The following is a 16,558-nucleotide window of genomic DNA, read 5'->3' as shown; positions in this document are numbered from 1 at the left end:
AGCTAATTTTGGTAAATATGAATAACTATAGGAGCTTTTTTAATGCTACAAGGAGTGATGATGTGGAAAAGGTGATAGTGACACTACAAAAAATCTATTTATTCAACCAAATTTAAAATTGATCAAAAAGTTTGTTGTCTTTTTTTTTTTTATGTGGAAATGATTATTAAACTTGTTTCAAATTATTTTATTCCTATAAAATTTATTATAGACAAGTAAAAGAATATCATGACATTCTCTTTCTACCTCAGTACATGCTCAATTATTAAATTAAAAATAATTTTTAAAGAACAATGTAGGTGTTGCTTACATACACGTTTAAGAAATTACCATATAAATTTCTTTAAAAAAGAAATTAAATTAAGAAAAAATAAAACATATATCATTTCTTAACATGTTTTTTTTTTTTAAGGAATAGGAAAGATTAAGTAAGAAAAATAATAATTTTATAAACTTTTCAGTTCCTTTTGTTAATTGAATTTGAAAGAACTTCTACAAAAGTATTTCATCATATCAAGACTTTTATTTATTTAATTTTAAATGCTAATTTTATTTATTAGTTAACTTCATTGACGTCGTCATACAACAATTTGTAGCATCATATATTCTTTTATTAGTGTAAATATTTTATTTTCCCCCAAAAATGTGTTAGCCAATATAAGCTTAATTGAGAAAAAAATTAATATGTTAATCCAACATACGGTAAAACTCAATTTGAATCATTAAAGACTTTAACCCCAAAAAATTTCAATATAATAAAGAGGAGAAGAACTTTGGTGCATGCATTTGTTTGAAAATAAAAATGAAGTCTAAATATACTCTAAAAAAAATGTTATTTTCTAACTTACAAAAACTTTTATATGATTCAATATTTTAGCAATATTGAGAAATTGTCGAACTATCTTTACAACTAATACAGTGTAACAAAAACATAATAAAAAGCAAAAGTTGCAAAAAAAAAAAAAAAAAGAAAACACACACACACACACAAAAAAGGCTATAAAATTTGCACGATTTCCCTTCTTTTGGGGTGGTCTTCAATTTTTGCTCCTCAAATTGCTGGTTTTTAATTTTTTTCCTTCGCCTAAAATACTCAGAGATTCTGGATTCGAATCCCGGCTTAATTATAAAAATAAAAAATAGCAAGGCAAAAAGTCCTACCCTATGCGGCAATATTTGTAAGCGCATAATTAAAGTACATCTTATGCGGATCAAACGCAATATCAATGGATCCTTTTGCACAAATATCCTCAAGAACACGAAAAATTGCTTGGCCCCTAAAATAGTACTCAAGGTTGCTTTTACCCTTTTCTTTCTAAAATTATTATTATTATTATTATTAGGGGTAATTTGTAACATCACAAAGTCTATTTTCTTATATATTTTATTTTCGATCAAAGGCGCCACACATGATTAGGACGGAATGAATCTAAAAGAATGTGTAGTATACATATTTGCACAACAAATTAAACTATTGTGTTTAAAAGAAATGTCAGGTCTTCTATGTTTTTCATAAATCATATAAAAACAACAAAAAACAAATGTGGAGAAGTCAAAAAAATGAAAGGGGTATTCTTGTAAAGTGAGTAAAATAGCCACTACTATAAATTGTCTTCCTAAAACGAGGGAATTGAAGAACAGAGAGAGTCTCCTTAAATACGTCTCCAAGCAAAGCGTACCACCACCGCCTTCCTCTATCAAACTTCCCAACTCTCTCTAAACAATACTACTTCTTTAACCCCAAATCTCAAAATACCCAAATCCATAACCTTCTTCTAAACCAGGTAACCTCTCTTTGTCCTTCATAATTTCCTATAAAATCTTGAATACTACACTGGCGGGAAATGCGTTTCTTTACTTTTTTGTTTGTGTAATGAGATGAATATGTCAAAATCTGAACTTGGGTTTTTTGATTTACTCATTTTAATGTAATGCTTGTTTGTTTACATCAGTGTTAGTACCAGAAATGTAGTGCCTTGGGTGTATATGCACGTAGGAACAGTGAAATTTATTCGATGCTGTTTTTTTGGGGTTCCATTTTTCTTATTTTGTAGGGTTTTTGTCATGTCTATGCTTTGCAGTGTAATTCTTGTTTACTACCCTAGCATGAATGCTATAAAGGTTGTATCTTTATTGGAATACACTAGTGGATTTAATTGTTGCTGCTATTTTGGGATTCTTGTAGTTTTATCTTAATAGGGTTTGTCTAATGTGGGATTTCCATCCATGCTTTGTAATGGAATGCTTGTTTATGTACAATAGTATCTGTGCCAGAAATGTTGTGCCTTGGAATATTTGCACGTAGGAGCTGTGTGAATGTATTCTTTGCGATTTTTGGAATTGTTATGTCTTGATTTTATAGGGTTTATGTCATGTGGGGTTTTTTGTTTTGGTATTACAGGGATTGGAAATGCCGTTATATAAAAGAAAGCCATTTGCTTTGGTGGAAAAACCAAAGGATTTGAAGCCTAATGAGCTCGTGTTCCAAGTTCGTTTTACTAAAGAGATATTTAGGGAATATGGGTAACCCTTCAAAAGTCACGATTTTTATTGAAATTTATGATCTTTTCTTTTTATTTGTGGTTTTATTCTGATAAAATTACTTTGCTGAAAAATGTAGTGAGTATTTGAAACGGATAAACCTGTATCGCCATAGGGTGTGGACATGCAAATTGACAGGAAAGAATTACTTGACGTATGAGGAGGCTTTGGTTTCGGAGAAGAAGGCTGCAGAAGAAGTTCAGAAGTTCCCCGAGGAACTAGTGGCTCCAGTTCTCCGCGATGTGCAATTCAGTACGTCAATACATTTTCTTAGCTTTATTGAGATCTGTTGGTGTTTTAATTCTGTTGGTGTTTTTAGTACTAGAGATGATCTTAATTTTGCTGTCTTGTGTTTCAGTTGAATTACTTGATCACCTAGATCTCCTATAATTTAATTTTTAAGGTTTGGTATCACTGCATTTTCTGAAGAAGATATGTTGTTGTAATGCAGCCCCGTTTAACAAGAAACAGAAAGGAATCACAATTTTTGTCTTATAAGCTCCAAAGACTTGGACAATGGGAAATATTCTGTACGATTAATTGATTTAGAATAAAGATAGAACATCCTTGTTTTTGGTCTTCCTATTTTCACAATTTGTTTTCTTCCCGCTCACATGGACATCACATATGTTTTCCTTGTATGCAATTCTATCCTAGAAGGTAGTTTACATGTGAATGTGGAACCTTTACATGTGAATGGGGAACCTTTTATAATGCAGATAAACTGTCTGTTATGATCTATCTTTTGTATATTTTAACGACGGATAAATAGATTTACTTCAGCTCAGCATTACCCATAGATGAACTTTTGGTTCAGTATTATTGGGTTTAAGGATTCTGCAAGCTACTGTTTCAAACAAATGTGGATATAGATGTGATTAGATTTGCTTTCGTGTTACAATTCTGGTGTTGTTTTACACGTTCATTCTGTTGTAGTTTTTTGTATTGATAGATGTGATTAGATTTGCGATTGGTGTTGTTTTACACGTTCATTCTGTTGTAGTTTTTTGTATTGACGATCCTTGGTAATGACTGAATTGCAGGTATGCTCAGCTTAAAAGATCTTGGGGATGCTGTTGCTCAAAAGCTGCAGGGCGGTCTTTCAGAAGGTAGTGAATTATATGGGAGGAAAAACAATCATGTATACTCCTGCAAAATTGAGAGAGTTGTGAAGGATGGTGAGAAAACTCGTTATGAGGTTGCATGGCTAGACAAATATGAAAGACTGCCTGAGAATACAGCCATCGATGAAGAAGATCTGATTAGGTGCAAAGTGCGATTTAGTAGAGCTTTTCTGAGGTCTTTTATTAGAGAATCTACATATCGAAGCATTCCGTGGGTCTTGCATGAAAAATTGGCAAAGAAGCATGGGATTCCAACTGATCCGCCAGATGAGCTTAAAGACCAATTCTTTATGCAGGATGGAGTAGTTGTTATAAATAGGAAGAGAAAGAAAAGTGAAGATAGAGTAAGTGCTCTAGTAACTGTGTACATACTGTCCGGTTAGTTTTGTCGCTTTCATGCACTAATAATAGTCTTGTTTATTCAGGAGGCAAAAGAGAATGGTTTCCGAGATCCCGACGAGATAGGAAGAGGTAGTGCTGCTGAATGTTGGCTTGTTATTATTTACTTTCTATTGTAAAGAGTTTTCTTCTACTTATTGGTACTTACATAGTCAAGTCGGATCAAGGATACTACTTCGTATATATGAATATTTACTTAACTAGGTTGCATCAGATCTTCAAATTGTTACACATCTTGTAAATGTTACATGCTTACTTGAAGTTTAGCATCTTAGGGATATTAGGTGCTGACATTTAGAATTTTTACTAAAACACGAAATTTAGGTAATTGTTTATACGGAAAAACTTGAAAAGAAAAATCGCGCAAACATCACTTACTTTTCCCAGATTCAAATTGTTATGCACCATCTTGAACATATTTACTTGGAAAGCATTCTATTGGCTTAGAAATATCATGTTTACTTGGAAGTGTTACACATTTTTTTATATAATTTAACAGAATCTTTTATTTAAATAAAGATGCCTTTTATTCCACCTTTGTGCTTTACATTTTGGAACTGGTAGTAGTAGTATATGAAGCAGTACTTCTTGCTGTCTATTTTCTCATGCACCATATTAATGCTTTGACTTCACTGCATTGACAATGCAGAAGACAAACTGAAGGCACAGTCCATTAGATATCCAATCGATGATCTTTTGGTGCAATATACAGAGTCCGATAAACAGTTGACTGAACGCCCTCCTCCATGTAGGGAATTCAACGTCCCAATGGAATGTTTGGGGGATCTTTTGATGGTCTGGGACTTTTGTACTTCATTTGGCAGGTTATTCCACCTGTCGCCATTCTCCCTTGAAGATTTTGAAAGGGCTGTCTGTCACAAAGGAAGCAACATTGTTCTCATATCTGAATGTCATTCAGCCCTTCTTCGCTTTCTTTGGAAAGATAACAGTGAGTATTTCATAGCTGTACAGAAGAAAAGGCCAAAGCTGAAGGTAATATTTGAATCATGTTATATTCTCTTTCGAAGGTCATGAATTCTCAACTCAAAGGATTTATGTTTTTTCCAGACATATGCTTGATTAACCTTCTTGTGTTAAAAAACTCTCGAAGGATGTTTTTTTTTCTTTTTCCGGACATATGATTGATCAACCTTCTTGTGTAACACAATCTGATCAAGTACGATATTTGTAAACAACAACATCAACAACATACCCAGTGTAATCCCACCAAGTGGGGTCTAGGGAGGGTAGAGTGTACGCAGACCTTACCCCTAACCTTGGAGGTAGAGAGGCTGTTTCCGAAAGACCCTCAGTTCAAAGAAAAACAACCACATCAGTCCGGAAAAAGAAATAACAACAGTCCCCAAGCCATGGAAAAATACTAAATAAAGCATGACAAAGCAATCTGGAAAAAGAAAAAAAAATGTAACTAACACAGAATCATATGTCAATCGAGGTACAAGGCACAACATATAATAACAAGAATCAGAGGACAAGAAACTACAAGAGTAATACGAAGTGGGACACGCACAACTACCTACTAGCCTACTACCCTAATCCTTGTCCTCCATAACTTCCTATCTAAGGTCATGTCCTCGGTGAGCTGAAACTGCGCCATATCCTGTCTAATCACTTCTCCGCAAAGGCTTCTTCTGCCTACCTGTACCCCTCCTGAAACCATCCATAGCCAACCTCTCACACCTCCGAGTTGGGGCATCCGCACATCTCCTCTGATGATATTAATATTCTTAAAAGGCGAAGTTGGAACTTGTCATGATGCGAGGCAAGCTCCAAAAATCCCGAGGGGACTATTTGGAGGGGAAGAGTCTCAAAGGCTAATGGCCTATGGACCTATGTTGGGTGAGTGGGTAGGGGGAGTTCACCCCCTGCATGCTTAGTATCTTAGATGTTTGCCATGGTCGGAGCATTTTCTTTCTTTTAACTTTTTAAGGTTTTTGACTATATCTTGTATAATCCGTTTGTGTTCTATTCCTTGGAATTTGGTAATTTGTATACTCTTGCGTATCTATGTTATTTTATTAGGAATTTAAAACGTTTGAATTTTATACCGTTGAATGTGTTTCCCACTACTCATGATTTTTGTTACTTTTGATATAATTAATTATATAAAAATGTTTCTCATGGATAGCCTCTTGCCGTTATAGGCAAAATGCCCATGACCTGAAAAGAATATATTGAAGCTCGCATACCATACGTTGTAACCCAAAAAAAGAAGAAGAATTAATTAAAGCTCATGGTTGAAATTTGAATTTACGAGTTCACTTTTAATATTAAGATATTTTATCAATGTAAATATTTGCAAATTGACTCATAAATCAGAATATGTTTGACATATTTCACCAATGGAATGTTTTCTCTCTTACAATGCAAACTATTAACCATGCATTCTTGTTTACACCTGATGATATTACCTATACATTTCTTTGTTGAACATTGATAATTGTCTTACCTAAATTTTCTTTTTTTGCTTCCAGATTACTTTAATCACCTGGACTGAGTATTTGTCCGATTTTTTGGAATTGACTGGTTTTGTTGAATTGTCTAATCATATTGCAACAATTAAGAGAGGTCACTATGGCCTTCTAGACATTCAGGCCAAATTGGCAATCTTGCGTGAATTGGTCTGTCGAGTCCTTGAGACAGAGTATTTTAAGGAGAAGTTGGATGAGGATATTGAAAAGCAGTATGCACTTGCAGCAACAAGGAGAGAGGAGATTTTGGAAGAATCTAGAAAGAAGCGAGAGGATCATTTGAAAATACAGTCTAATGGGAAGGAAGCAACAAAAGGGTGTGGCAACTCCTCAGATACTGGGAGCGACAACCACCTCGTTGAGAATGGAGATATACCAAGTAGCAATGGCAAACAAACATCTCAATCAAAACATTCATTAGAAAACAGGTTTATTTTTTTGTAAGTTTTTCTGGAACTTGGATGGTAACTTCATGATATCGGTTTCTTATTTTCCCTTTTTCTCTGTCTCCTGTTGCTTCCTGTCTGATGTCTGATAGCGACAATGAGCTATTAGTCTCATTTAAAAATGCTAAGAAGAGAAAGGCTGACGTCCAAAGTGCTACAGCAAAGATGAATGCTTCCTCTAAGATTGCTTCTAACAAATTGATAAAGGAAGAAGGGAAGGAAACATTAGAAAACAGGAGTATGGACCAAAGAGCTGCTCACAGAATGCGGAAGAATGAGATAAAGGAGCATCTTGAAAACAGGAGTAAGGAGCAAAGGGTGAGCACCTCTCCTCTCTCTATCTAGTTCTCTGGTTCTCTTCATCGACACACAAACATGTGGTCTCGTGTTAAACGGACAAGTGGACATACTGAACTTTTCTTACCTAGATGTTGGTTGAAATGGCTTCATTGTACGCAATTTGCACAGTGCAAAATGTGACTCAACATAAATGCTTTTTACTTGTATTTGTTAAAGATGTTCCTTATGTGTCTGCGAATTGCAGAAAGAATATCTTGAACGGGAAATCGAGAAGAGAGTAATACGCACCAATCCATTGGGAAAGGACAGAGATTATAATAGGTATTGGTTTTTCCGCCGTGATGGAAGAATATTTGTTGAGAGTTCAGATTCTGTCCAGTGGGGCTATTACTCTTCCAAGGAAGAGGTATTGATACTAGAACACATTTTCTCTTATGGTCGTCTTCTCTTACATTGTGATGATGTTCAACTTTTCCTTGTTACAGCTTGATGCTCTGATCGGATCACTGAATGTCAAGGGTGAAAGAGAGAGGGCTCTTAAAAAACAACTGGAAAAACTCTACGCTAAAATAAGGTGAGTTGAACTTCGGATGAAATACTTTCATCTGCTTATATTCTTTAATTGGAATCTCTGACGTGACTTAGAAGGAGACCACAGTTCCGGAAAAAGAAAAGAAAAAAAAAATCATGTAATGTAACTTGATGATTGGTATTAGTCTCGATTTTTTGAAGATGACACTCTTAAGTGAACTGAACTTATCAAAATAAAAATAAAGTGAGTTTTGCATGCTCTCAGTTTGGAAAAAAAGTTGACACTATCGATTTGTAGTTTGAGAAAAGAATCAAATTAGCGTTATATGCTTGATTCTTTTGATATTGCGTATCTGGAAAGTGCTGAGTGGTTTCCTCTCCATCTCTGAATGTCTTTGGTTTAACTTATTACAGCGTGGAACTTCAAAAGAGATCGAAGGATGTGGCTCAGAAGGCAGCAACAGACGATGCTGAGGTTCGGAGATCAACACGTGTCCGTGCTCCACCAAGGGATAATCCTGCTCTTGCCTTCTTGAAGTATGTTAACAAGTGGAAGGTAGACTAACCTGGAAAGTTAGACTATGCCAACATACTTTGCTGTTCAGAATTGGTATTATAGTCGCAGCTAACCATCAAGCCGAGATGAATATAGGGTTAAAGAAATTCGTACTGCATTTTGTTGAAATGACGGTTCATTTTTTTTCCGCCATTGAATGCTGGCCATGATAGGGATGAAATTTTGTTCTTTTCCATTCCTGTGATTATGGTACAGATGTAAGGTTACCATTCCAATTTTGTATATGATGTTCATCGGCTGGTTAAAGTTTTATTAATGTAGTTGCTAACATCAGTATGTTGTTCCTCTAATAATTTTGGGTATCTAACATTTGACGATATTGTGATATGGAGTGGAAGACATGTCATTTATACATGAAAGTATCATTTTAAGCTAATTGGCTTTTGAAACGTCGGGGTAAAAGGTTTGAAACACTGGTTTCTACCAGAGCAAATAGCATTATAGATCTCAGTATAGTTTTGTTCGTTAGTGATAATATTAGCTTTTGTCTTTGGGTATTGTTCTCAATAATTGAAAAGTCATAATAAGATATTTACTTTGCACTTGGTGGACCAAAGAAATTTCTGTTCAAACAATGACAGATTGACAGGTGATGTTTAGAAAATAATCCAGAGGCCTCTGCTGTCATTTTCTTTTTGCTGCTACCTTTCAGATTAAAGACTTGTTGATGTTATGAGCAATATTCTGGAGGAAGGGTGTTATAGCTTGGGTACTTCCATTCAAGTTAACTCACTCCGACCTCTTTAACATGTTTAACCTTACAGTTTTACAGTAATCACCATGAAGCATAACAGATTGGAAGATAATTGGAAATAAAAACCACACTCCACCAGCAAGATTTCTGAGAACACTGTCTTGTTTCAAAATTCATTTTATTTCTTTTGACATGTTTGTACAGTTTTGCTAAATAAACACCAACCAGTAACATTTGCTAGCATAAACTGACGTTTACATAAATGTCAAATGGGAGATGAGCTTGCTGTAGATAACAAAATTACATTATCTCAACAACAGCTCGTCCAGCAATGGCTCCCTTATCAAGATCTTTGTATGCCTGTGGAGCTTCCTCAAATTTGCAGGTCCTTGAAACAGCTGCAGTTAGATTGAATATGCCACTTTCGGCAAGCTTAATCAGCTTAGGGAGATCTTGTCTTGCTCTGGCCCCATAAGAGCCAATTACTTTTATCTAGAATCACAAATATCAACAGTGAGAAAGAGCTGCTTAAACTCATTAAGAAAACACAATAGTGCTCAGAAAAATATCTGATAGTTGTATGCCCTTACATAAACATATTATGGAATTTCATGTTCCAAAATAAGAGTAATAAATACCCAATAAATGAGGACTATTTTAACCTTTATAGCGAGTTAAAAGCTTTACTAAAATACACTAGTATGCCATTAAACAGCTTTACAGAGTAAAATACACTAGTATGCCATTTTTTTTTGGCTTACTAACAGACCAAATGAGCAGAGTTTTAAGCAGACTAGGCCCATGTCAATAAGCCACAACATAAGCCAATCCAAACGGGCTCTAGGCCCATGTCAATCCACACATATTTACTCCTTAATATCTTCATCTTACAGAATTTTGTGTTTTTAAAAGTATGTGCATATATACATACTTCTCGTTGAAGGCATAACAGTTTATGACATATCAAAAGAGGGAATGGATCTTCAGTGTTACTTCCTCCGTCTCAAATTATCTGTTGCGATTTCTAAAATTAGTTGTCTCAATTTGTTGTTTTAGAAGTCCAAGACAAAATTAATTGTTTTTTTCCACTTTATCCTTAGTAGTAATTGTTCTTCAAGACTTCAAACACCTCAATTATGGGGTGATGTTATGATTATTCAAATACCATTGAAGGGTAAAATAGTTAAAGAAAACCTTCTAATTAATGTTCTTAAGGGGCGTGTAAAAGAGAATCACGACAGACAATTTGAGATGGAGGGAGTAGCAGATTGGAATTGAGACAGACAAGAAATAAAAGACCTCCTGCACACAAAAGCACACACCTGTCGTCGCACTAGGTGGTTTATATCCACCTCCCCCTTAGCACCAGATAGAGTAAGTCCAATCATCACAGCCTTGCCTCCATCGCGAACGCTCTGCACGCATTGCGAGAATGTTTGTGGTCTTCCCAAAGCTTCAACAGCTATGTCAACACCCAAGCCTCCTGTGATGTCCTATACCAGCCGAATAGCTGATAACATTAGTTTAAGCAATCGGTATATTCTCAGATGCAAAGGGAACAAATGTTACAGAAGGAGGATGTACTTAACAACCTAACAACAACAACATACCAAGTGTAATCCCACAACCAAAAAAGCAAAAGACTAGGGGAAAAATCTCCCAACAAATGCAGATTTAAGACATTTCAGAATGCTAGAGGGAAAATTCAGATGCTAATAAACAAAATTCCAAATAGCTAGTATTATAAGCACAAGCTTTTCTTTATTATTGGACCTTTGATAGGGGCAACACAATTATTGTTCAGCAGTTTAGGATGAAAAAGATAATATCTGGTTAATGAAAACAAAAGAAAACATAATTAGTAATGTACTAATTAATTAGGATGGCCTCGTCATTAATCACCTGATTGTCTGCATTCTCTATTATACCGGTTTAACCCATAAGTGTGACACCTTAATCCAACATTAAAACAGGAGCATTATTATAGAAATAGATTAACCAGAATGGAAATACCAAAACAGAAAATAAAACATCATAAACATAGCTAAACTTGTTAGAATAGCAGTGAAAGGAAAAAGCTCAGGCAGAACCCATCTTGCCAATAACAACTAATCTAAGTTATGAGATTTAACTTAAACAAGATTTGACGCCTGGATTTAACAAAATCCACAGAAAAATGTATAAGCTAGACAGGAACTTAGTGCGGAAACAGCCCTCTTGAATACACAAGTCGGCCAATGAATTCAGAATCTATAGATCTCACTTGGAAGAATTTCACGGTCCAGTTGCACAAGCATTTTCCTATAATTATCTACAGCAGAGCGCATACAGATGTACTCGTGGGCCTTGGACTTAATGTATATTAGCATACCAACCCACCTCTTTTATCTAGAAATCAGAATGAGTAAAAACTTTATGCTGTTTGACAGTTAATTTGATAGTATATACATAATAGGTTAAGGGAAGAATCTATACCTTTATTCTCTTCACCGCATCCTCTTTTGCTGCATTTACACAATGAGTGGCTCCAAGGAATTTAGCTTTCTGCAATTTCTCATCTTGAACATCTACTGCAATAATCTCTGACGCCCCAAATGCTCTTGCTATTTGCAGACAGCTGTATCATGTTTTCAGGTAATAAATCACAGAAGCAAGTCAGAATAAAAGTAGCTAGCTTAATTCAGAACGCCCAACCATAGGAGTAGAGGTAAGAATGAATAAAGATAAAGTATGACATGGTCTACTAAGGCAATCAATTATGAATGCATAGAAATGAAGAACGGAACTTGACATTGAATAAATTGTTGAATTAAAATGGAGGTTACTAGTTAGACATATAGACTGTCTCACCAGTGTTCAGACTACAGGCGTAATGTACACATGTCAGAAACACTAAAGCATTTCGTTTTATTCATTTTAAAATTTTAAAAACTAATCAAATTAAGATGATCCAACTTTTACCTTGAGCCAACACCTCCTATACCAATCACGGCAATAGCATCACCTGGACGCACCTCAGCAGCATGAGCCATAGCCCCATAGGCAGTAAAAACTGCACATCCTAAAATGGCTGATTCTGTGTATGGCAATGAATTTGGCAGAACAGCCAATGCATGTGCTGGAACTACACAGTACTCAGCTAGACCTCCCATGCTATACATATACACCGGCTTATCTGAAAGATCAAAATATGGACCAAATCTTAATGTTAACCACATTTTTTTTGGATAAGGTAATGTTAACTACATTAGGCAATTAGAACCTATGTTGCTTGGACTCTCAGAAAATGCTGCAACACCTGTGTCGGATCCTTAAAAAATGCACTACTTTTGAAGGATCCAACAGGTACATTGATATTTTTGAAGAGTCCGAGCATCATAGATTAAAACCACATTAGAAGAGAAGAAAAAGGAGTTGACGAATAACACGAGAAAGTTTCCATTCATATATAACTAGTCCACAGCAGTCATAGACAGCCCAATGGCCAATCTGAACATGTGCCAGCTTAGCCGTTCAAATAGTCCATAAAGGACATACTCATCATACATATTAGTTAATCAATTATGCCTCAATGCCAAAATAGTTGGGACCACCGTGTGGACTTTTTGAACCCTTATAACTTATATACTTTTTTTTTTTGAGAATGGTAACAGGTACCTTTTATAAAACAGAAGAATACAATTATATTGAAAATGTTGATACAAAGCATGTCGGAGTGCTATTAAAACAAACATTTCTGGTGTGAAACATTCACGTACATCCTATAATGCTGAAGAAGAGCACTTGTGCATATGTGACAAAGGCTCTAACAATGTTAACATACTGCTTTCCTGAGTCCTAAATTCTTCAATAAAAGTAAACTCCAAGTAACATTTTTTGAACCCCCTTTTTCTTTTTTTAACCTGGTAATATGGTTTCGAAATCTCCTTGACCACCTATCTGTGCCTTCCTTCTCTCTTTTTTTTTTCTTTTCGAACAGGTAACAACTCTGTGCTTTCCTTCTCATGCAACAAGTAGTATCCACCAGAACTAGTAATACAACAAGAATGGGAGGAAATCTTACACCCAAACCAAGTGTGTTCAACCTTGGTAGTTACAATGAAAGAATCAGTTTTATCCTAAAATAAGTGAGACTTTTTTTTTTTTTTTTTTTTTTTTTTGATAAAGTAAAATAAGTGAGACTTTTCTACAGAAAAATTGCAACAAAGACCTTTGTCTACTGATTTCAGGACCATGCCAAGCTATCTGTTTAGTAGCTTAGAGAAACCACTAGCATAAGCAAAAATGGTAGCAAATTGAGCATTTGATGCATATTCCATTGAAGAATAATTCTTGACCTGAATGCTTGAGACGACCATACGTTCAATTTTGAAACTCAGATAGAAACAAGAAACATTTGCAAGTAATAAAAGCCTCCTTACCATTACTGCGGAGGAACAGCCGCGTTTCCCCATCATAAAGAGTTCCCTTCGCTCGGTTGTAAGCAAAGAAAGCCTCACATAAGTCATCTTGACCCTGTGTTTATTAGATAACGATGGCATCAAAGATTTGCCATGACTGCATCATGATAAGCAAATATCTTCAGTTTTGTAAGAAACAAATCTAACTATTATCACCTTAGAGCAGAAGAGACAGCTACCACAAGGCATGATGAAAGCTCCAACAACATGAGATCCCACAGGAAATCTGAAAAATATAACAAAAGCTGATTATCATTGAACCGCCAAGGACAACTACATCAAGGGAAAACTGTAGTATGTTTGAAGAAAATGTAACTGTTACCTTTCAATGATTTTACTGTCTGAGAGCTGTCCATGTTCAACCACTTCACCAGTAATCTCGTGCCCCACAACACAAGGGCTAGCGAATGGAAGTTCACCTTTTATTACATGCAGGTCAGAGTGGCAGACCCCGCAGGCTGTAGCGAACACATCAACAATAATATAGCTATCATATCCTTCTTATATAGATACCATTTGCATTAGCATGTGAAACTAACCATACAAGCAAAGACATACAATGCAAGCTTACAAGTGTCAAGAGCCAGGATCTAAAAAAAAAACAATTGCTTGTTGACCTACCAAAGGGCCTATGACATACATTAGTCAATAATATATATTTTCTCTAGACCTTCCTAGGCAATTTCCAAGAGAAAACTCTTTGTCTGGATTTCCGAAGATGAAAACATTCGTGCATTCGCGCATGGTTTGAAACTCGATGGATGATGGGCCCGCCCCTCTAACTATCTTCACTTAAATACCTAGCTTTTGTTTGCAGCAACCATTGAGCCGTGCGCCTAACCCACACGTAGCGCGTTGCGTTCTTCCCACTAGACCAAAGCCATTGGCTCAAAAGATAGGTTTTTTGTGCAAGTCCCAAAAACAAAACTTCTTCTTGGGCAATATGCATAAAGAGGATCATTTACTGTCAGCATAGAATTATTTTGGCAGGGAGATATTGCTGGGTGCAGGAATTGGTATCAAAAGCAACCATTTTTATGTGGGTATAAACGTTAAAGTAGTCACTGTCCAATTCAACAAAGCAACTACTTTTATCTGGGTAATTTCCAAAAGACAGTTTTTTTTTTTTTCTTTTTCTGGGCAATTTGCAAAAAAAGAAGGAAAAAAAAAAAAAAAAAGAACAATTTGAAGGCAGAAAAGCAATGTGGAGAAGGGAACAGAAAAAGAAGGTACCTTTAGTTTTGATGAGAACTTCATTAGCTTTAGGGCGGGGCATATGGAAGTCTTCAAAGGTGAGGGGTTTCCCCGGTTCCCAAAACACAGCAGCTCGCATGTGAGAAGGCCCACCGCTCAGATGGTAGTACGATGCCGCTGATGCTGCTGTACTCCTACTCTTCTCCGAATCAGAACAAAAGGATCGATTACCACATTGAGTGGAACGACAAGTAGCAGCCAAGAGTGTTGATCTAACTGAAAGGGCCAACTTTGATGATCTGCGGATAAGTTGAGGGAAAGACATAGTTTGATCGATCGCCTTTGGACAATGCTGCAAGAGTGTGTCTTTTCTTACTTGTTTACCCAACTACTGAATCAACTGGACAAAACAAAACTTCAATCCACCCAAGATTGAGAGGGACTTCTTATTATTAGTATTAGTATGAGAAATCCTAATGGATAAACATTTCGGTATGGGTCAACTTTAAACTAGACGCCACCCACTTTTCTATCTGCAGGACACGTAACTACCTTATTTCAATATTAAAACTCCGACTTCTTCCTTACAGTAACATAATACTTTTAGGGTCGTTTGGTATTGATCTTAATTTTTGTGTCATATTTGGTAGACCATAAATTTATCTTGGGATAAATTTATCGTACCAAATATGTTTTTTAACATAAGTTGGGATATTTAACAATTTTTATATCTTTTAGATGGTATAAAATAATCCCAATAAATGGGATAAATTTGTCTCGGGATAATTTCGACTATCTAGGGTCGTTTGGTACGAAGGATAAACATAAATAGTTCTGGGATAAGAATTTAGCAATTTCCTATCCTTTGTTTAGTTAGTAATCATGGGATAAGTTATTTCAGGAGTAAAAATAGTGTTGGAATAACTTATACCTGCCTAGGGTGGAATAAGTTATCCCGGGATAAGGAAAAACCTCTTCTTTTTAGAAATTATTCAATGTATAATACTTTTAGTCTAACATACCAAACCGTCAATAAAAAATAACTCCAGAATAACTAATCCCAAAGATAACTTATCCCAATGTAATTAATCTTAGCATAACTTATCCCAGCATAATTTATTTTTGAACCAAACGACCCCTTAGGGATGGTTTGGTATGATGGATAAGCAAAAATAGTGATGGGATAAAAATTTAGTACCACCTTATCCTTTGTTTGGTTACTAATCGTGGGATAAGTTATCCCAAGATTAAAAATAGTGCTGGGATAATTTATACCCATCAGAGGGTGGAATAGTAAGCCGGGAATAACTTATTCCAGGATAAAACGGCGAAATTGACTAAAATAATCCTGAAGTTCTCAAAATCCTTTTTCTACTACATAACGTGTAGGATATTTTTGTGAACAAACAACTTTTTCTTAAAAGTTATGCAATGCATGTTACTTTTAATACAACAAACCAAACAATCAATAAGAAATAATATCACGATAACTAATCCAACATAAATAATCTCAGTATAACTTATTCCAACATAATTAATCCCATCATAACTTGTGTTCAAACCAAACGACCCCTTAAGATTAGAGATTTTACTTTTCATACATAGTCAATGAAAATATGCTTTGGGTGATCTAATAATAGAAAAATTTCTTTATATTGTCAGATAAACTCAATTATTATATATGGTGAGTAGATGTGAAAAAAAATAGGAGTAGCAAAGTATAACTTGTTTACAGCAGTTTTGAGTTATGTGCTTAATATTCGTATTACACTATCTATTAGAAAGTCAATTATTATTAAT

At 35.3% G+C, this 16,558-nt stretch overlaps 2 protein-coding genes across 4 annotated transcripts; one reads left to right on the top strand and one right to left on the bottom strand.

Annotated features, from left to right (window-relative positions):
- Positions 1–1,624: 1,624 nt before the first annotated feature.
- On the top strand, positions 1,625–8,786 carry LOC132067972 (uncharacterized). Of its 3 annotated transcripts, none has more exons than XM_059461408.1 (11): positions 1,625–1,784; positions 2,402–2,523; positions 2,621–2,793; positions 3,585–4,006; positions 4,091–4,136; positions 4,714–5,057; positions 6,560–6,984; positions 7,095–7,320; positions 7,547–7,708; positions 7,788–7,876; positions 8,248–8,786. In XM_059461408.1, the coding sequence occupies exons 2-11, from the start codon at positions 2,411–2,413 to the stop codon at positions 8,396–8,398; spliced, it is 2,151 nt and encodes a 716-aa protein (XP_059317391.1). In that variant the 5' UTR covers positions 1,625–1,784; positions 2,402–2,410; the 3' UTR covers positions 8,399–8,786. The 3 variants fall into 3 exon arrangements, with proteins under 3 accessions (XP_059317391.1, XP_059317392.1, XP_059317390.1); XM_059461409.1 differs by having other exon boundaries at positions 3,585–4,009; positions 4,094–4,136; XM_059461407.1 differs by having other exon boundaries at positions 3,585–4,009.
- Positions 8,787–9,265: 479 nt separating this feature from the next.
- Positions 9,266–15,182, bottom strand: LOC132067970 (uncharacterized). Its single transcript, XM_059461406.1, has 9 exons — positions 15,016–15,182; positions 14,798–14,985; positions 13,887–14,022; positions 13,721–13,790; positions 13,526–13,619; positions 12,066–12,279; positions 11,580–11,721; positions 10,427–10,597; positions 9,266–9,596 (listed from the first exon to the last, which is right to left on the bottom strand). The coding sequence occupies exons 1-9, from the start codon at positions 15,081–15,083 to the stop codon at positions 9,405–9,407; spliced, it is 1,275 nt and encodes a 424-aa protein (XP_059317389.1). The 5' UTR covers positions 15,084–15,182; the 3' UTR covers positions 9,266–9,404.
- Positions 15,183–16,558: the final 1,376 nt, after the last annotated feature.

The sequence above is a fragment of the Lycium ferocissimum genome, chromosome 8 (assembly GCF_029784015.1).
Source record: "Lycium ferocissimum isolate CSIRO_LF1 chromosome 8, AGI_CSIRO_Lferr_CH_V1, whole genome shotgun sequence".
NCBI classification, from domain to species: domain Eukaryota; kingdom Viridiplantae; phylum Streptophyta; class Magnoliopsida; order Solanales; family Solanaceae; genus Lycium; species Lycium ferocissimum.
The sequence above is the reverse complement of the archived record's forward strand: the minus strand, read 5'-3'. Positions and strand labels throughout refer to the sequence as shown.

What these genes read in the sequence shown, in the direction of transcription:
- LOC132067970 (XM_059461406.1), bottom strand. Translation starts at nt 15,083, where the DNA reads ATGTCTTTCCCTCAACTTATCCGCAGATCATCAAAGTTGGCCCTTTCA. An exon ending in AGTTCTCATCAAAACTAAAG is followed by an intron (nt 14,023 to 14,797) that starts GTACCTTCTTTT and finishes TGTTCGCTACAG; the next exon opens with CCTGCGGGGTCTGCCACTCT. An exon ending in ATAGGAGGTGTTGGCTCAAG is followed by an intron (nt 11,722 to 12,065) that starts GTAAAAGTTGGA and finishes AACATGATACAG; the next exon opens with CTGTCTGCAAATAGCAAGAG.
- LOC132067972 (XM_059461407.1), top strand. Translation starts at nt 2,411, where the DNA reads ATGCCGTTATATAAAAGAAAGCCATTTGCTTTGGTGGAAAAACCAAAG. An exon ending in GAGATATTTAGGGAATATGG is followed by an intron (nt 2,524 to 2,620) that starts GTAACCCTTCAA and finishes TGAAAAATGTAG; the next exon opens with TGAGTATTTGAAACGGATAA. An exon ending in ACAGGAGTAAGGAGCAAAGG is followed by an intron (nt 7,321 to 7,546) that starts GTGAGCACCTCT and finishes TGCGAATTGCAG; the next exon opens with AAAGAATATCTTGAACGGGA.